Source organism: Eulemur rufifrons, chromosome 15 (genome assembly GCF_041146395.1).
Source record: "Eulemur rufifrons isolate Redbay chromosome 15, OSU_ERuf_1, whole genome shotgun sequence".
In the NCBI taxonomy this organism is placed as follows: Eukaryota; Metazoa; Chordata; class Mammalia; order Primates; family Lemuridae; genus Eulemur; species Eulemur rufifrons.
The window spans coordinates 577,053-598,238 of record NC_090997.1 but is presented as its reverse complement, the minus strand read 5'-3'; the positions used below and the strand labels follow the sequence as shown (position 1 = coordinate 598,238).

Sequence of the window (21,186 nt, the reverse complement as noted above, 5' to 3'; positions counted from 1 at the left end):
TTGGTTTTCCATTTTTTCTTGCATAATATTCAGCTTATTTATGATCCATGTTTGAAATTCTTCCTGTGACATGTTGCTATTTTGAATGTGATTTGTGTCAATTGGTAGAGAGCTGGTAATCCTTTTTGTGGGCAAGATTTCAGTTTGGTTCTTTATACTCCCAGAGTTCTTTCTCTGAGCCCTTCCCATCTTGATCAATCATTAGGACTCTTCTTTCAGCTTCTTTCTGCTTTAGTCTGGATAGAGGCACACCATGCGCGCTGTTCTTCGGCTATGTAGCAGCACAGGTAAGCTGCCTCCTCTGTCACTAGGGGGAGCCTGTCATGTGTTCAGGATTTTGCTACCTCAGCTGGGGGTCTGCTCCTGTTGGGTCCAGCCCCAGAGAATTAATTTGACCCAAAACCGGTTTGAGAGTCAAGTCACTGGGCTGTTCTGATGGCAGATGGAAAGCATCTTTTTCCTTGCCTCTTCCTCTCCAGAGGTAGTTTCTGCCTCTCTCCGCATGAAAAACAGTCGCTGGGGGTGGTGGTGCCCTCGCTTGCCCAGTGCCCCAGCTGCTGCACCTCCTGCAGGTGATGGTCCGCCCCGCTCCAATGTCCACAAGGTCCATGCTCCACTCTCTCGCAACTGGGGAAGCACTCAGTGTTCACGCAAAGGAGGAGCTCCTAGTGGGGGTCCATGGACTAGGAAGGAAGCAGCCCAGGGAGTCACACAGTACCTAATCGCTCTGCAGTGGCTAGGTGGTGGACCCCGACAATGGCGGCTGCCCATCCGTGGATTGCTGGTGCTGGGGGTCAATGTTCAGGGTCCGGCAGGGCCTGGAGAAGCCAGGGATTGAGGGAGCCCAGCTGACTGTGTAAAGGAAACAGTTCAGTGTCTCCTAGCTGCCTTTTGCAGCACCCTAGCACAAACCCTCCCCCACCAGGTGTAGTCCACGCACAGAGCTCCGGGGTCCAAAATGCCTCCTGCTATTGTCTCCTCTCTGCAGAGCCCCATGTCTCCTGCAGTGATTCTGCACCGACTTCAGGCAGATCCCTAATTTAGTGGGTGTGGATGTCAGTGGGGAAACAAGCCACTTTCCTATGGGGCTGAACTCACCTCACTTGCTGATGAGGCAGGTACAGCCATCCCATGCTCCCCTCTCTATTGTCTGCCCTGCACTCTCCAGATTTTCAGGATCTTATTTCCTGTTCACCTCAGTCTTTTCTTGCTTTCTGTGTCCCGTGCTGATTCTCCATCGGTTGACAACACTGTTCTTTTGGGGGAGCGATCCTCTAGCATCGTGGCAGACCGAGATCCATGCCTTCCTCTCCAGAAACACGAATCCAGGAGGTCACCACCACTCCACCATCTTTAGGTCTCTCCCAAAATATTCTAAATCTTCAATAAAATCTGGGTTTTTACCAAAGACTATTTATTTTATTTTATTTTAGAGGCAAATCTTTATTCAGTTTACATTCATATGTCAACCAACATGAACAATGGCTTAATTATAATATCTGCCAGACAAAGGAAATTTAACATCTAGCACTATTACTCTTGCTTTGTGCCACTGGTTACAAACAATGTTCTCTGCTTCATAATCAGTAAAGTTTTACAGAAAATCTTAATCTCTCAGTCCTGTTAAAGGAGTCACAGAAGCCAGTTTTGATTCTAAAATCCATTTGATGGCAGGGTGCCTGACCATAAATGTCCCCAACCCCTGACGTGTTCTCTTCTCACAGTTTGATTGGGGGGTGCAGGAAGGAGGGCAGCTGCATCCTTGGTAGCTGGCTCAGAACAGCTTTGAGAGCCCTCTCTGAGATGTGCCGCATCTATAATTTTTCTGTTTTTTGTTGGTTTCTTCTTCTTCTTTTTTTTTATTTATTTCAGTTTATCATCATGGAGGTACAAAAGCTCAGGCGACATACACTGCCCATGTCCCGCCCATCCCCCCAAGTCAGAACTTCAAGCTGTCCATTCCCCAGACAGTGCACATTCCACTCATCAGGTAGTTATACCCCTATCCCCTCCCCCCACCCCCATCCCCCTGAGTCAGAATATTCAAATGTGACCTTAAACAGATTCAAGTAGACCTACCATTCCATCCAGAAATCCCATTATTGGGCTTCTACCCAGAGGAACAAAAGTCATTCTATAAAAAAGACCGTAATGTTTATAGCAACACAATTCACAATTGCAAAGATGTGGAAACAGCCCAAATGCCCGTCAATTCATGAGTGGATTAGTAAATTGTGGTATACGTATACCATGGAGTATTACTCAGCTATAAGAAATAACGGTGATATAGAATCCCTTTTGTTCTCCTGGATAGAGTTATCACCCATTCTATTAAGTGAAGTATCCCAAGAATGGAAAAAGAAGCACCACATGTACTCACCAGCAAACTGGTTTCCCTGAGTGCACATTTGGGATTAACACCAATTGGGTATCGGACAGAGGTCGGGGCTGGGTGGAAGGGATGGGTGTATACCTACTTGATGAGTGCGATGCGCACTGCCTGGGGAATGGACACGATTGAAGTTCTGACTGGGGGGGATGGGGGGGAGGAGAGGAGTGCACACCTACATGATGAGAGTGATGTGCACTTTCTAGGGAATGGACACAACTAAAGCTCAGACTCGGGGGGATGGGGAGGCATGGGCAATGTATATAGCCTGATCTTTTGTACCCCCTTAATGAGCTGAAAAACAAACAAACAAACAAACAAACAAAAAAAGAAGTCTGTTAAAAATTAAGTGACCATGGGTACATAGCAAATATAATTTTATTCCACTAATAAATTATATAGATTAGAACTTATAATGCACTAAAAAGAATTTAAGGGAAAATAGACATTACATATACATTTATATTCTATCGTATTAATTGGAAAAAGTTGAAGAGTAAATGCTGGTTATATATATATATATATATATATATATATATATGGAGAAAAACAGTGCATCCCTAGAATGAGTTTGAATCTACTCCTATTGCCTATTCCCAGTCTGCAGTTGTGCGTTGTTTACGTTAATAACTTTAGGGTGTATCCCACATAGAGAAAGAAAATTATTTAAATGGAGCTAGCACTGTGTCTTCAAATAGTATACACCATTAAAATGAACTTAAAAATGCTGTAAATCTTTTTAGAATCAAACATTTCTGTAACACCAGTTATTTTCAGGGACAAGACTTTCTGGTAGACAAATGGAGGACTGAGCCGTGCTTCCCTGGCCTTCCCTGGCAGATCTGCACTCTTTTTGCAGCATTTCTCTCATTCACATCTCCACCTGCCCCTTCTTTGACAAAGCTGTCTTTCAGGATACACCTTTTAAATTCTTTTTTTTTTTTTTTTTTTTTTTTGTAGCAGAAAAATCCTTTTATTTCTATCAAATTGAAAAGTATTAATCAATCTTCAAGCAAGATAACCAAAATCATCAATAACACAATTAACAGGATAGCATACACAGATCAGACTATAGGTTTAGATACTTTGAATTAAGCACATACACCAAAGTTAAGAAGGCCAACAACTGTCACACTGAGGAAAAGTACTCTGACTCATCGTAAACACACGACTTCTGGGAAACTTGAGCTGACGTTTCACAGGACAGTAAACTGAAGAGACGGGTTGTCACTGGGTTAGAGAACCGATCTGAGCTTGAGAGGGGTCACAGTGAAATGCCATTGTAACTGAACAATTTCCCCCCAGAGATCTGTTCATCTCAAAAACAAGAATATATAAAATTCAGTAGTACAAATTCTCATAAAACTAGAAAAGCCCTCTAAGCCCTAATATCCTTGGAGCTTACAGAAAGACTGAGTTTTCATTTTTCTTCCCTTTACTCTTCTCTAAATACAAAATAGTTTGCTTTTACTGAGTACATTTCTGACTTTATAGCCGAAGCTTTAAAATGAAGAAAAGAATGGTTTATAAAATGAATTAGACACACATCAACCCCAGGGAGAGTCTTCAAGGTGGTATGCTCCTGTGAAAAGTTTTAAACAGGAAATCTTTTATTTAAAGACTGACACTGTGCTTCCTGGATAACCTAATTATTACTAGCGGAAGGAATTCATATCTACGCCATACAAGAGCTTTCACCCTTTCAGAAATGTTTCACCAAATCTCTCTCACACACAAAATGATCAAATTGGGGGTTTCCCTGAAGCATACAGATAATGGCATTTATTCTGGCAAGAACTGTGCAATTTGTTACAAGGAAGATAAGGTATGGCATATATAAACAATGTTAATTATAATATGTCTCAACGGATGCAGGAAGCAGTTTTTTTCATAGCTGAAATACAGTTTCACAGTTTCTCAACATCTGGGTCTTGCACACTTCTCATCTGGAAACAAGACTGGGCTAGTTATATACGGCAAGGAATGATAACTTACGACCAGACCACATTCCCATATTAAAAGACGTCTCCACTACTGGGTTCTTCTTTTGAAACACCAGACAGACCAAGGAGTTAGTAAAAATGGAAGAGGATAACGAGAGAGCAATTCGTACTGTGAACAGGCCTTCACCTTATGAATTGCCTCTCTGGCAAAATGGACTGCAGAAAGAAAAGACACTGTGTGTTAAACAAACGGTAATAAAGGAAATTCGTCAGGTGGACACAAATGCCTCCTGAGATCCTGCAACCCAGCAGAGTACAGATGAGATGGATACCCTCTGTATACACAGTGTGCAACTACCATGGTGACCCACTGAGTACCCTTTTCCTGTCTCAGCACCAGAGCACCAAAAGCAAAGATTCCAGGCTGGAGCAAACACATCGTTTTATCTACTAATGAGAATGGGGAGCTCAACTAGGGAAAGGCACAAAAAAGGCCCTTTTAAAATTTCCTGATTAATCCCTATAGATACATGAAATGTTTAAATTAAAAGGATTATTTCAGCTTTTAAATATAAGGAGGCAAGTTAATTGAGATATTATCAATTACCAATTAATTACATTAGGTAGTTGTTGAGGATTTAATTAGACAATGCACGTAACGTGTTTAGCGTGGAGTAAATAAATAGTAACTCATAAGAATGCCTATGCATTAACACATTTGGAAATACATGATTTGAACAAAGACCTCCAGCAGGCTTAAACTCCTTAGATAAATAGATGAAGTCAAATAATGAACTCAGGATACACTACTTATGTGTGTGTAGGCATCTTTCTATCTAAAGTTATCCTGTCTCAACATTTTAAATAACAGAAAAGGCCATAGAAATGCCTCTCTCCATGAATCCTCCTTCATGGGTGTCTATTCTTACCTTTTTCCTTCCCTACCAAAGAGAGGGGCACACCTTGGGTAATGATGGGGCTCATGTGAGCTTGGCTGCTGGAGGGTGGCAGGGAAGTGACAGGAATAAATCTCCCTCTGGTTACTGCCACAATTGTTGCATGACAAGCAGATGGTGGGTGAAGGTTTGAATTTGGCATTCAGAGTCTTGTGAATGTGTAATATTAATATAATATAGGGCCGATGGTACAAAACTCAAGAGTTACCCTGTGTTAGATGCTCAGTCACCATTTGTTCACCTACTAGCACTTTGAGAAGGATTCGTTTTATCATCGGGACCTCGTTTGGAGAGGGAGTTAGGGAGTGATTTGTTCTAATCTCAGGGAAGAAAGTGAGCAGTGTCTGGATCTGTCCAAGGAGCCCAGGCCTATGTGTGAGCACCATGTCTGGGGATGGCTCAGGGACACAATGCAGTGGACACAGAAAGGGTAGGTAAGGAACATGAGCTCACATACTCTGCAGATTAGCCTGGACCCAAGCCCAGCCCACGTGGACAGCCTATTATTCTATCTATAAATGAGGACTTAGGGAGGAGGCCTAAGGACTCAGACTCTCCTCTAGCAGCTTCCTTTGCTTATGCAAAGGGAGGAAGAAAAAAAAAAAAAAAGGACATTTTCATACAGAGACTGCTATTCTTGATGTGAGGCTACAAGCAGAACCAAGCAGGCTCAGGGTCCTGGGTTGCTTGGGACAGGACACAGGTAGTTAACATCCAGGAACAAACTCAAGTCTTCTGAGTCAGGAAAACCTGGGATTGAGTCCCAGCTACACTGTTCATTGGCAGCAGGAGCCTGGGCAAGACGCTTCACATCCCTGACCCTTGCCTTCTTTGTTCATAAATGGGGAATCATGCCCATCTCATAGGACGCTAGAAACATGAGATGAGATGTTTGTAAAGGTCCTAAAGCTGCACATTTCATTAAATAGGCCTTCAATAAATGGCACCTGTCATAAGCTTGCATTAGTGTTGGAGGGTATTAAACACAGCAGCATTTCCAAGTTCTAAATAAGTGGGAAGCCTGTTAAGATAATGGAAGAGCTGAATTAAGAGCTGGGTTGGAATCTTAAAGACCATCCAAACTACTCTCTTTGCTTAAATATGAAAGAACTACATGTGTAGCAATAGAAGGAAAACCAAGAAAAGATGTTCCTTTAATTTTACTTCCGGCAAAATATTTTCAAGATAACTTTAATTTGTACAAAATTACTTAAGGGAAAACTAGAAGGTTGACAAAAACCAGAAATAGATTTTTTTTTTTTTTTTTTTGGTAAGGCCACTGACCATGAAACAAACATCATCTTTCCAAGACCATAGAAAAGGTGTTTCTCTTGTTGGTCTCACCTAACAAAGGATCCTCAACTGCTAGGCAATCTCAGCAAAATCAAACATTGCTGAGACTTACTGAGTGACTCAATGTTGGCTGCAACTGTCTATTTAGCTGGAAGGGAAGAAGGAGGGAAGGATGGATGGAAGAGTAGAGTATGGCAACAGGGATCAGGCCTTTTCCCATTCCCTTCCCCAAACCCAAAGGCAGTGATCACATTAGAAGGTCTGCTAAACACAAAGATAAAGTGAAGAAAGAAGTTTGAAGATTTTCCTGCTTTCAATAAAGCACATAATTTCCTCTTTTGAGTTATCCATATAATAACTTAAACTGTCTACTTTTCCTAGTTTACAGAAATTGTCTCCATGGCAGTACTACTCTAATTGTGCAATTTGCCTCAGATCAGACTTGTTTTTCTCTGTACCTGGTTCCCCAGGAAACCTGAGCTTTACCTACATGTCTAATATTCACCCTGTCTCCATCAGCTGGCATTCAATTGCAATTCTAAATTCTAAAGTGCTCAGAGTCAATATAATGCACTGACGTTTCATAGACGTGAACTGGGCATTTTCACTGTACAAATCTAAAAGGCAAATAATCTTACTTCACTGTCATTGAGAGAACGAGGAGGGGACTGGTCTAAATTTCCACTAAGGTAGCCAAAGAACATTCAAGGACAAAAGGAAAGGAACTGGCAAGAGTAAGGAAGATGTGCTCATATCATATATCAGACAGTGAATTGACTCAGATTCACTGGGACATCTTCAGAAAGTAAATAATGTGTTTCAACACCACAGAAGTGCTGAAATAAGCTTGTTTTTTTCCTCACCAGTATGAAGGGTTAGACAGAAGCCACTCCCAGGAATAGTAAAGGATGCTCGCTGGGTACAGTCATGATGCATGAAGAAGGGATATGTATTTTTAAGGCAGCAGGAATAAATTTAATTGTCCTTCCCAGAGGACAGAAAGAATTATTCAAGGTGGCCACCAAGTCTGGAAACCAGGCAAAGCTTTTAACAAATGGCTTATTGATATTCCATTACGATGAATGACAAAATATTCGTATCTAATTCTAGACTTTATGGCCACCCCATAGAATGTATCTTTGGAACAGAAAAAAAAATTAAAGATTTTATTTCCCCATAATCCTAAAGCTGTTATACCTAGTCTAGGCACAGTGAGTGCAACATTCTACTCAACTGCACAGGCTCCATTCTCTGTAACAAGTATTTATAATATGCTTGGGCCACTCACAGGAGCAAAACACTGTCAGCATCAATAGCAGCATTTTTAAAATACATTTTGTTGTCTTGAATAAAAAGCTTAACTATTTTGACACATCAGATAAAGGACTGATAACAAGAATCTATTTAGAACTCAGGAAAATCAGCAAGAAAAAATCAAGCAACCCTATCAAAAAGTGGGCAAAGGACATGAATAGAAATTTTTCAAAAGAAGATATAAAAATGGCTAACAAACATATGAAAAAGTGTTCAACATCTCTAATCATCAGGGAAATGCAAATCAAAACCACAATGAGATATCACTTAACCCCAGTGAGAATGGTCTTTATCAAAAAAACCCAAAACAACACATGTTGGCGTGGGTGTGGAGAGACAGGAACACTAATACACTGCTGGTGGGACTGCAAACTAGTGCAACCCCTGTGGAAAGCATTATGGAGGTATCTTAAACAGATTGAAGTAGATCTGCCATTTGACCCAGCAATCCCATTACTGGGCATATACCCAAAGGAAAAAAGGTCATTCTGTAACAAAGGCACGTGTACCCAAATGTTTATAGCAGCACAATTCACAATAGCAAAGATGTGGAAACAACCCAAATGCCCATCAATACATGATTGGATTAGTAAGCTGTGGTATATGTATACCATGGAATATTACTCAGCTATAAGGAATGATGAAGATACGACATCTCTATGGTTCTCCTGGAGAGAGTTGGAACCCATTATATTAAGTGAAGTATCCCAAGAATGGAAAAACAAGCATCACATGTACTCACCAGAAAATTGGTTTCCCTGATCATCACCTAAACACAAATCTGGGAATGACACCAATTGGACATCAGACTGAGGTGGGGGGTGGGGGAGGGGATGGGGGTATGCCTACACAATGAGTGCATTGCACACCGTTTGGGGAGTGGTAACACTTGAAGGTGCTGACTCGGGAAAGGGGGGGTGGGGAAAAAAATATGAAACTATTGTTTTTAACTTGCACTGTTCACTTAATAATTTATCATGAATATTTCCCATATTATTTCATATCATTGTACAAGAAATAATGTATACATTATGAGGACATACTGTATCTAACAAGATATACTGTTAGACTCTTTGATTCTGTAAAATTAAATTGGAAAAAAAAAAAATAAATAAATAAAAAAAAAAAAAAAAAAAAAAAGCTTAACTGTTTATTCTATTAGTCCAGTAATTCCATATGGTCTTATTACTTCTATATATAAGATATGATCTTTCAACATTTAGGTAGGTAAATATTTCCCATTTTTTTTTTTTTTTGAGGATTCCCTAAAGACTTTTAGGAGTTTAATTTTTTCATAATAGAAGAAAGAAGCGGTGTCAATTTATGAGAGTCAGACAAGCAAGTTTAAGTAAGACCCTCTGCATAGCTCAATTCCTGGTGCATGAAAAGATTCAATACAGCCCCTTCATTCTCCGTTCTTAGAAGAACTTGAGAGGGATAACAGCAATAACTATCTGTATTATTTAATAGCCTCGGAAGAGAGAAAACAGATGTAAAACATATATAGTCTTAAAAAAAATAGAAGCTAAATCCTCTCATCCCAGGATGTCTGAAAAGGAGATTCTATATGGAGCATGGATGCAGAAAAGGAGTCAATCCTACCAGAAAAAATGAATTGTGGACATAGTCACTCAAGACCAGAGAAACAACCACTGAGAGCAATTAACTTCAATTTCATTGTCACCAGGAGGGCACATACCAGAGAAAGCCTGGACTAGAGCCCTTGCCATTCTCAGGCTTACTGGTACTATGGTTCAACAGTCTTTGGGGGGATGGAGAGAGCCAGAGACCACCACCATAACGTGTAAAAAGACTACTATAGCAACAATATGGCTGTCAAAAATCAGCTAGAGCTCTGGTTATGTATCATTTCAAATCCAGCCTGTACTTGCTTCCTTGTGAGAGGCTTGAAACGTGCAAAGACACCTTAAACATAGGTAGGTGACCATTCTTTTGAAAGACAGAGGAGGGCCTCCTCATGAATTCTTTCTACTCATTAGTTTTCCTATCAGTTCATCATTTAAACTAGAAAAGATGCTGCAAGCTATCTCGGCTAGCTTCTAATTTGGACACAGCACCAATACTACACACACGATTGGATGAATGACCACATCTTCCTGATTCTTCCACTGGGCAGGGTCAGTATGCTTCTTTGGACTGAATAGGTGTGATCTTGTTCGAGAAAAGCGTGTAAACGTAGGGCCAGATTTTGTTAGTCTCCGTCCCAGAAAATTGGTGGAGCACTCCTCGGCTCTTGTATAATTCAATGACTGGCTTTGCCACATCCTTGTACTGTCTTAGCCTGGCAGCAACTGCTTCGGGTTTATCATCCTCCTGCTGGACTAACGGTTCTCCAGTGATGTCATCGATCCCATGTACATGAGGTGGATTGAAGTCCAGGTTATACACCCTTCCGCTAGGAGGGTGAATCCAACGACGGCTGAGACGATCTTTAAGCGTTTCAAATGGAATGTTCAAAATGATCACTAGGTCCAGGTCACAGATTTTGTCCAGGGCTTCAGCTTGTCCTAATGTCCTAGGAAAACCATCTAGTAGCCAGGGCTGGCTGCACCTATTCTCCAACTCTGACATCATGAGGCGTGTGATCACATGATCTGGAACCAAAAGACCTTTCTCTATGTACTGCTTTGCCATGTCACCAACTTCGGTGTTGGCCTTGATGTTCTCCCGCAAGAAGTGGCCGCTGGAGAGATGCTGGAGGCCAAAGTTCTGGGCGATCCTCTGGCACACGGTGCCCTTGCCCGAGCCGGGCGGCCCGAGGATGACCGAGCGCAGGAGTTTGGAAGCCATTGCCTTCGCGAGGAGGGGGGCGGCCAAACTGGCAGCCCAGACAGCGGCCCCGGAGGGAGCCCCGGGAACTTTGTTTCTTGGCCCCTACCTCTGGCACCCTCAGCTCGCGCTGGGACTCGCCGGCCCTAAATTCTTTTCTTCATCTCAACCTGCATTTGAATATAACTGATTCGGACTGTGGCTTGATGCTGAGCACAGCAAGAAATCCACATCGGCACCCCCTGCACAAACTGCCTCCTACTTTTGCAAAACCAAATGCCAAACTGGTTTCACAATGGAGATGTTGAACATAAAAGTTGGCTCTATCACAATGTCCACCCGGTGGTTATATGAATGGTTGTTTATAACTTGTGTTTGGCTTCCTAGCCAAGCACTAGTGTCGCCTAAAATTGCTACTGTGAGAAAACCAAAATGCTATTTTGTAAGCCCAAGCTGTTCATCTAAGTTCTGGAAAACTTCTCTTCTTTTGCAGAGTTTGCTAAACAAAGATAAACAACTCTCCCCAGACAATGGGAAGCTGGGGAACAGTGGCTCTTTATTAGGTTACATATTACTATGGGGATGGGCAGAAATGTGTGCTTAAAAGGCAGTGGGTTGCCTTCTTGTGGAGTTAAAAATGTTAAATATCAGCAATCTCCACAGATCCCTAAGTTCACCCTTTGTGGATTTGTTACTGAGAAATTGATCAGCCCCTTATTGTTCCCATGGTCATGTCAGAATCATAATTTGGATATAAAGTCATCTACTGTTCTTCTATTTAAACCATAGTTTAAACAACCAATTTGACTTAAAATAATCAAAAATTGGTGCCTGAAAGCCAATAATCAGTGACCCTATTTTCCCCTATAATTATTGCTGGGCAGCATCTTGACTTCTAAAGAAGCTATATATCATGAGTAATTGAATGCCTAGAGATATGTTAGATTTGTGTCTCAGGGCAGAATACAATTGTAAATAATTTATTTGACCTGCCTAGAATTATTAAATTTCAAATGAACAAATTAATAATAAAATCTATGCAAAGATGAAAAAAAAAAGACATCTGAACTCTGAATGTTTATAGCAGCACAATTCACAATTGCAAAGATGTGGAAATAACCCAAATGCTCATCAATACATGAGTGGATTAACAAATTGTGGTATATGTATACCATGGAGTATTACTCAGGTATAAGAAATAATGGTGATATAGAATCTGTCGTGTTCTCTTGGATAGAGTTGGAACCCATTCTACTAAGTGAAGTATCCCAAGAATGGAAAAATTAGCACCACATGTACTCACCATCAAATTGGTTTCACTGATCATCACCTAAGTGCACATTTGGGAATAACATTAATCGGGTGTTGGGCAGATGTAGGGGCAGAGCATGGGTGTACACATACATAATGAGTGCAAAGTGCACTGTCTAGAGGATGGACATGCTTGAAGCTCTGACTCGGGGGGTGGTGGGGTAAGGGTAGTATACGTAACCTAAAGTTTTATAGCCCCATAATATGCTGAAATAAAAAAAGGAAAGCAGAAATAATAAAATTATAACAACAATGAGATAATGGAGGAGTGTGTCCTTACAGTGACCAATGACAGTTTTGCATTATGAAACATGGAATGTTATTTTCAATCATATGCAAATTCAATTCTACTGTCCAAAAAGAATATGTATATGGCAGAGAAGTTTTTACTCTTTGGCAATTATAGTTTAATTAAGGTGCAGTTTTTTTTTATGTTCCTAATTTTTTTTGATATATTTTATTTTATTTTTTTGTTTTTCAGCTCATTATGGGGGTACAAAAGTTCAGGCTATATACATTGCCCATGCCTCCCCATCGCCTCGAGTCTTAGCTTCAATTGTGTCCATTCCCTAGACAGTGCACATCACTCTCATAATGTAGGTGTGCACCCATCCCCTCCCCCACCCCATCCCCCCCAGTCATAACTTCAAGCGTGACCATTCCCCAGGCAGTGTGCATTGCACTCATCAAGTAGGTATACACCCATCCCTTCCACCCAGACCCGACCTCTGTCCGATACCCAATTGGTGTTATTCCCAAATGTGCACTCAGGGAAACAAGTTTGCTGGTGAGTACATGTGGTGCTTCTTTTTCCATTCTTGGGATACTTCACTTAATAGAATGGGTTCCAACTCTCTCCAGAAGAACCAAAGAGATACCATATCGCCATTATTTCTTATAGCTGAGTAATATTCCATGGTATACATATACCACATTTTGCTAATCCATTCATGAATTGATGGGCATTTGGGTTGTTTCCACATCTTTGTAATTGTGAATTGTGCTGCTATAAACATTTGGGTGCAGGTGTCTTTTTTATAGAATGACTTTTGTTCTTCTGGGTAGATGCCCCAAAATGGGATTGCTGGATTGAATGGTAGGTCTACTTGAATCTGTTTAAGGTATCTCCATATTGCTTTCCACAGGGGTTTCACTAGTTTACAGTCCCACTAGCAGTGTATGAGTGTTCCTGTCTCTCCGCATCCACGCCAACATGTATTGTTTTGAGACTTTTTGATAAAGGCCATTCTCACTGGAGTTAAGTGATATCTCATTGTGGTTTTTTTTTTCTTTTTTATTTAATTTTACAGAATCAAAGAGTCTAACAGTATATCTTGTTAGATACAGTATGTCCTCATAATGTATACATTATTTCTTGTACAATGATATGAAATACTATGGGAAATATTCATGATAAATTATTAAGTGAACAGTGCAAGTTAAAAACAATAGTTTCATATTTTTTCCCCACCCCCCCTTTCCCGAGTCAGCACCTTCAAGTGTTACCACTCCCCAAACGGTGCGCAATGCACTCATTGTGTAGGCATACCCCCATCCCCTCCCCCACCCCCCACCTCAGTCTGATGTCCAATTGGTGTCGTTTCCAGATTTGTATTTAGGTGATGATCAAGGAAACCAATTTTCTGGTGAGTACATGTGATGCTTGTTTTTCCATTCTTGGGATACTTCACTTAATATAATGGGTTCCAACTCTCTCCAGGAGAACCATAGAGATGTCATATCTTCATCATTCCTTATAGCTGAGTAGTATTCCATGGTATGCATATACCACAGTTTACTAATCCAATCATGTATTGATGTGCATTTGGGTTGTTTCCACATCTTTGCTATTGTGAATTGTGCTGCTATAAACATTTGGGTACACGTGCCTTTGTTACAGAATGACCTTTTTTCCTTTGGGTATATGCCCAGTAATGGGATTGCTGGGTCAAATGGCAGGTCTACTTGAATCTGTTTAAGATACCTCCATAATGCTTTCCACAGAGGTTGCACTAGTTTGCAGTCCCACCAGCAGTGTATTAGTGTTCCTGTCTCTCCACACCCACGCCAACATGTGTTGTTTTGGGTTTTTTTGATAAAGGCCATTCTCACTGGGGTTAAGTGATATCTCATTGTGGTTTTGATTTGCATTTCCCTGATGATTAGAGATGTTGAACATTTTTTCATATGTTTGTTAGCCATTTTTATATCTTCTTTTCAAAAATTTCTATTCATGTCCTTTGCCCACTTTTTGAATAGGATTGTTCGATTTTTTTCTTACTGATTTTCCTGAGTTCCAAATAGATTCTTGTTATCAGTCCTTTATCTGATGTGTAGTATGCGAAAATATTTTCCCATTGTGTAGGTTGTCTGTTTACTCTCGTGACTGTTTCTTTGGCTGTGCAGAAGCTTTTTAATTTGATCAGGTCCCATTTATTTATTTTTGTTGTTGCTGTGATTGCCTTAGGGGTCTTCTTCATAAATTCTTTGCCTAGGCTTAGTATTGGCACAAGTGCAGGGACACAGACCAGTGAAACAGAACAGAAAATCCAAATATAAAACCATCCTCATATAGCCATCTAATCTTTGACAAAGCATACAAAAACATACTCTGGGGAAAAGATTCCTTATTTAATAAATGGTGCTGGGAAAACTGGATAGCCACATGTAGAAGACTAAAACAGGACACACAGCTTTCAACTCTCACAAAAATCAAATCACGGTGGATAAGAGACTTAAACCTTAGGTCGGAAACTATTAGAATTCTAGAAGAAAATGTAGGGCTGTATTTTCTGTTTCAATGAAAGAACTTACCTTTTACTTGTTTCCCATGATATAATTGAAGTTCACTTTAGATTTCTTCCTTCCTGTAGGCAAATCCCACGGATTCTGCATTCTTAACAATCTTGAGCCATTTCTCCCTTTCTTCACTTTTGTCAGTCACAATTCTATAAATGAGCATGTTTCAGACTTATGTCACAGGACACATTCTCAGGAGTTCCTATATTCTCAAGCAAGAGAAATGCTGGTTAGGAACATCACCGTCTCTTATCCATTTTATTATTATTGTGCTCCAATTTTCTGCTAGATGTCTTCTTTTTTTTACCTTGAAATATTTTAATTATAGCACCATAACAATGGAAAAGTTTGCTACATGGAGTTCAGTCTCCATTTCAGCTGAGACCTCAAAAGTCAAGAAGAAACAGTGGTTAGCAAGAACTTCCACATTGCAAATGAAGATGTTCACACATTTAGGGAGGACTTTCAAAGGAGGTGGACTCACAACTGGTTTTGTGACTATCAGGGAAGCTAAGGTATACTATAATAACAAAACATGCAAAAACCCTCCATGACTTAATACAAAAATATTTATTTCTCACTTGTATGTCTATTAAGTTCAGCTAGGAACTCTGCCGCGTCTCTCCTCTCAGGATCACAGCCTGACGAAGCTGCCAGCATCCTGAACATTGCTAGTAACTATGACAGAAGAGAGAGTTTTGGAGCATTTTGCACTGTAAATTAAATGCTCTGGCCTGGAATTAACACAGGTCCCTTTTGATCACAACTAGCTGGTCAGAACTGGTTATAGTGTCCCCCCAACTTTAGAGGGTACAGCTGTGTGTTGGGATGCAGGGGACAGGCCTACTATGTGCCAAAGGAGCTGAAACTCCATGGAAAACTTAATGAATACTTACTATGGTGTCCTTTAGCTCATGATCCCTATTCAGACTGGGAAAATAAGAGATGTGACTTGAAAGAGGAAGGATGGATGTATTTGGTAAGTATCATGTTGTGCATTCTTGATCCTTACCTCAAGACAGGTTTAAGGTATTCAGTGGGATGACTTAGATGATTTGGCAAATGTTGGTGGCTGTTTCATGAACAGAGTGAATGGATTTTATAATAATTGCCTGAAAATACATAAATGTGAGAGGCTGATTAAAGCAGTCTTTAGCTAAACCTTACTGCTTGCCTTCTCTTTCCCCCATCTGCAGTTTTTACCATGTCAGGTTCAGAAATCACATTGATCAAGCTAGAGGCATAAAGGAACATGCACAAGGTGGAGAGCTAGGGACACTTCCAACACTCATATCTCCCTGGAGGAGCTCAGATTGGAACAGGCTCAAAAGTGGAGGGGGGGGCAGGGGGCGGGAACAGAATCTTTAATTTCAAATTAATTATGACCTGAGGAGAGCAGACATTTTAATTACTGACATGAGAATATTTTATTAGTAAAAGTGGACCTTTTAACCATTTAAAAATGACCCCCAAAATCATGGGATATTCTAAAGATGTCATCTAGGAGAAGGAAAAGGATCATTACCTTGGTATAGGAAGCATAAATTAAAGAATAAAGTAATTTTTCTTCTGTTTTAATAATGCCTGATGAATAGTCTTGTTGTCAATATATTAACAGGTGAATGGATATGGAGCTCCACTGGGTGCCAGGTGCTCTACAAAGCATGTTACGTGTATTGCCTCACTTACTCCCCCTACCCTATGTGTGAAATTGGCACTGTGATTCCACTCACTATAAATTATTCCAAACACCATAAATTTGGGAAGCTTATTTTATTTTCCAAAGGTTAAAAAATCTTCCACTAGGAATTAGAACCTAGTCTGGTGTGACTCTTGCATTCAATACTGTATACAAGATAATCTCCTAGAGCTCACAGGGCTGTCTGACCTCTTTAGCATAATATACCAGTCTCTCTGTGATTTGGTCCATTTTATTCTTCCAAGCATATCTCCTATCATTTCTGATTATATTTTCTCTCTCTTAACTATGAGTACTTAAATTCCTCAGAAGATCCCTTTTCCTCATATATTTATTAACTCCATGAAACGATACAACAATGCATTGGAGGAAGAGGTGATGATTGAGTGATGAGGACATATTTATGGAATAGATGAGATTTAAGTATAATGATAAGTATAAGTATAAATGATATAAAATGGTTAATAGAAAGAAAAAATGTTCAGAAACTGCTGGTGTTTAAATATAAATTAAGTATAGAATAAATGAGGACATGCTGAGGAAGATAAGAGAAAAATTGGATCCAGATGGTACAGAAATTGAAATTTTATTCTATTTTAGAATTGTTTTGTAACCACTTAGTAGTCATTTAATATTAGAATAGCATGGCAATATATGGAAGATAATTCTTGTAGAATATTCAAAATTATCATAGAGAAAAAATTAGACATGAAGAGAACAGTTTGGAAATTTTAAAAATCTGGTCACAGGTACCAATATGTTAGGCACCTCAAGGCTGGGAAGTGACTCACATGATCTCTGTGGGCTAGGTCTGTGGTAAGGCAGAGAGCATGTCACGCAGCTGAAGACATTGACCGTCATTAAATTGAACTTGTCTCCTCAGATCAAAAGTGCATAAACCCATTTCAGCTCAGGGCCCCTGTTTGAAACTTTGTTCGGAGCAAGACATAAGATCTGAATTAGAGCAGTGGCAGCATGAATGAGATGGAGGGAATGAGTTAAAATGACCTTACAGGACAGAATTGAGAAGACTTTTCTAAGCATGTGAGGGTAAGGTAGACCTAAATGTAATGTAGGACCCACATTTAAAGTTTATACTGATTTAGAGGAGCTGCCAAAAGGAAAGGAGGTACTTGGGTATATTTAAAGGTAGTTAGACTAATCCTAGAAAGTGATTAAAGATATGAGGGGATCATTAAATGGGTAAAGTCATTAAATGGGTAAGTTATTAGGTTTGGAATTACAGGACAATAATTATTGGATTGTTTCTCTACCTGGATTATCAGATTTACTGATCACAACAGCCAAGTAATTTAGGAACTACTGTTACAACTTTTTCACAGTTGAGGAACCTATAACATGACATAGCACATTCAAGTACTAAGAACTGCCCTAGTTAATTCACTTAATAGAATTGGACTTGGAACTCAAGCACTCTGACAACCTTTAGAACTGTGGTTCCTGACTCCCAGGCCTTGGCCGGGTACAGGTCCCTGGCTTGTTAGGAAAACAGGCCCATGCATCACTACCTGAGCTCTGCCTCCTAGCCAGTCCACCTCCTCCCCACTCCAACGTCTGTGGCGCCACCCCCCCCCCCAACACCCAGTCTGTGAAAAAGTTGTCTTCCATGAAACTGGTTCCTGGTGCCAAAAAGGTTGGAGACTGCTGCTTTAGAACACAGATTCAAAACGGGCACTTGAGAAGTGTACATTGGTGCTTATACAAAAATGTGAAGGGAGATTTTGGTTGGGCTCAATGTTTCCAATAAAGTGAAAAAAGTAATATCAAGTACAAGAACAATACAAAATACAAAACAAATAAAAACAAAAACCAAGCACATGTTGAGAGTGATAGAGGAAAAATAATATGAAGACTTTGGAGATTCTTGAGCATCATATTATTTTTCAAAAGAATTTTAATAATTGTTATGATTTACTCAGCACTCACCAGTGCCATAACTGATTTCTCAGCATGTTGTTTGAATTAATTTATTTTGTCCTCAACCAATGAAGTGATTGAACTGGAAAATATGCAGGTGAGACAAAGAGCAGAGGGTTACACACAGCCAGTGAGCAGAATGACACTATTTCAAACCACGACAATCTGACTTCAGAGTCCACATGCTTAACAAGCATGAAAATGTGGAGGAAAGCAACAGTGCTAACTAGGATAAAATGCAAGGTTTTATCAAGAATGCCCTGAATCCATCTGAACCTAGATTACATAACTGTTTAGTATTTCATTAAATTACTCAATAATTATTTATAGTTATAGAACAATTATTTTAATTTTTGTTTAAAAACCAATATTTTATTTTTTTCTTAATAGCATTTTAAGCAGATCCACAGATCTATTTCCTTTCTACAAAAAACCCCCCACATTTTCAACTTTTGCTTTCTTGTATCCATTTCTTGAAAGAACTGGAATAATGTGTACAAAATGTTTTAAATAATATTACACTAGACCTCTTTTACAAAGAAAATACTACAATACTTTTTTTTACACTAATATATACTTTTAAATTTCCCATTTGAAAATTAATCATTGTTTTAATCCCCTAATCACATATGTAAGTACAATGTATTAGGTAGATCACAAAATCTCCCAGTCTTAGTATATGCTTCAACTCTTCAAAAATATTTAGTAAGGCGTGAAAACATTTATCTCACACACACACAAACACACACACACAAGGTTCCTTAGCTATACAAGTTGAATCTAAATAAGCTCTTTCTTCCAGACCATGTTAGCCATATCATATGTAAATATAGCCAGAGAGGCAAGTGACACATACAATACATACATACTTGAAAGTCAGTTAATGTTTGTTTGGTCTCTTAACTCACTTTCCAGCACAGAAAGTCACTGTTTCTGATTTTTCCATTGGGAATTTTGTTCTCTCCTCAGCAATCTTCTCAGGGCTCCTTTCACATCCTTGTTCCTCAGAGTGTATATGAGAGGGTTGAGTGTGGGAGTCACAATGGTATAAAAAAGTGTAAGGAACTTGCCCTGGCTGTGGCCATAGGATCTCTTTGGTTGAATGTATATGGCTGAACTGGGCCCAAAGAAGAGGGACACTACTAATAGATGGGAGCCACAGGTCCCCAGGGCCTTGCGCCAAGCTTTGGCTGACTTAATTTTTACCACTGCTTGCACAATGAATCCGTAGGAGACCAATATCAATGCCATAGGAAAAAGGAGGAGAACTAATGTGGCCACAAAAAGCTGGACTTCATTCACATGGATGTCAACGCATGCCAACTTGATCATGGCAGGCACCTCACATAAGAAGTGGTGGAGATGATGGTGTCCACATCGAGGCAGCTGAAGGGTGATGGTGCCTTGGATGAGTGTGTTTCCTACTCCACTGAGCCAGGCTATTCCTGCTAAAGCCTTGCAGAATGACGGGGGCATGACAGTAGTGTAACTGAGAGGTCTGCAGACAGCTATGTAGTGGTCAAATGCCATGATAGTAAGGAGGACACATTCAGTGGAGCCCAAGGAGAGGGACACATAGAGTTGTATGGCACAGCCAGTGGGTGTGATGGTCTTGGCTGGTCCCTTTAGGTTCCACAATAGCTGGGGGACAATGCTGGTAGTGAAGCAAAGGTCGAGAAAGGAGATATTGGTGAGGAAGAAATACATAGGTGTGTGGAGTTTGGCATCCAGGAGGGAGACCATGATGATGGTTGTGTTGCCTACCAGGGTCAGAAGATAGGATATCAAAACTACCACAAAAAGGATGACCTCCACCTGGGGCTGATCTGAGAATCCAAGTAAAATAAAATTTTCCTCAGACGTTTCATTGTTTTGTTCCATCAGTCTTTTATGATAAAGAGAAAAATGGGTATATGGAATTCAATCTGGGGAAATAGCACTATTTGTATACAATATTTGAAGTAAACTCTTACATGAAGTTTTTTTTTTTTTAAATGAGTGAGATTTCTCTGAAAAGGAAAAAAGGTAATTATTAAAAAGGCATTCTTAAAAACAAAGGCATTCTTTTGTGTCTCCAGTTTTTGTCTCAGTAAACATTTGGCCAATCCTCCTTTTTGATTGTGTGACCAAGTTCTTTTCCTTATTTGTTGACAATTATTATTAAAGATAATCTACTTAAAGAAGAAAACAAATGCTTCCAGTTCAGATGGCTGTGCACTTTTGTTAGTAGAAGTGGGAGAAAAAGAATATATGAATGGTGAGGCTAATCTTTTGGTGAAAGACAAATTTTAGGGTAAGCATTTCAGATCTTCTATGGGGAAAATAAAGGGAAATAAACTCTGGTATACAAAAAGAAAAAAATATCTAGGATTAAATTGATTGAGTGATCATTGCTCATTCTAACATTTACTTATTTACACTGTAATGTAAAATAATAGGTAACAGTGAGGTGGTGGGTCGGGAAAATAAATTGAATACATTTTATGTCTTTTTTTGTCTCATGGGCAACGTGGGTTATGATAATGTTTCTTACCACTAATTATCCGATCAAAGTGATACAGGTCAGATAGATACAGGTGAATTTCAATATAGAGGGAAGCTAATGAATTTTATAATATCTTTACCAACTTACATGATTATTTACCATGTATTTATCTCTTAAAGTTGAAGGAATAAACAATCATAACATATACACATAAAAAGTCAGACTCACAAACTCAGAAGTGTACACGTTTTTCTATAGTGATAACTACA

General features: G+C 39.7%; 1 protein-coding gene and 1 pseudogene across 1 annotated transcript; both read right to left on the bottom strand.

Annotated features, from left to right (window-relative positions):
• Nucleotides 1–9,731: 9,731 nt before the first annotated feature.
• LOC138395426 (adenylate kinase 4, mitochondrial pseudogene) lies at nt 9,732–10,824 on the bottom strand (annotated as a pseudogene).
• Nucleotides 10,825–19,356: 8,532 nt separating this feature from the next.
• LOC138395609 (olfactory receptor 2G3-like) lies at nt 19,357–20,313 on the bottom strand. The gene has a single exon (XM_069488457.1). It carries the CDS (start codon nt 20,311–20,313, stop codon nt 19,357–19,359), a length of 957 nt encoding a protein of 318 aa, XP_069344558.1.
• Nucleotides 20,314–21,186: the final 873 nt, after the last annotated feature.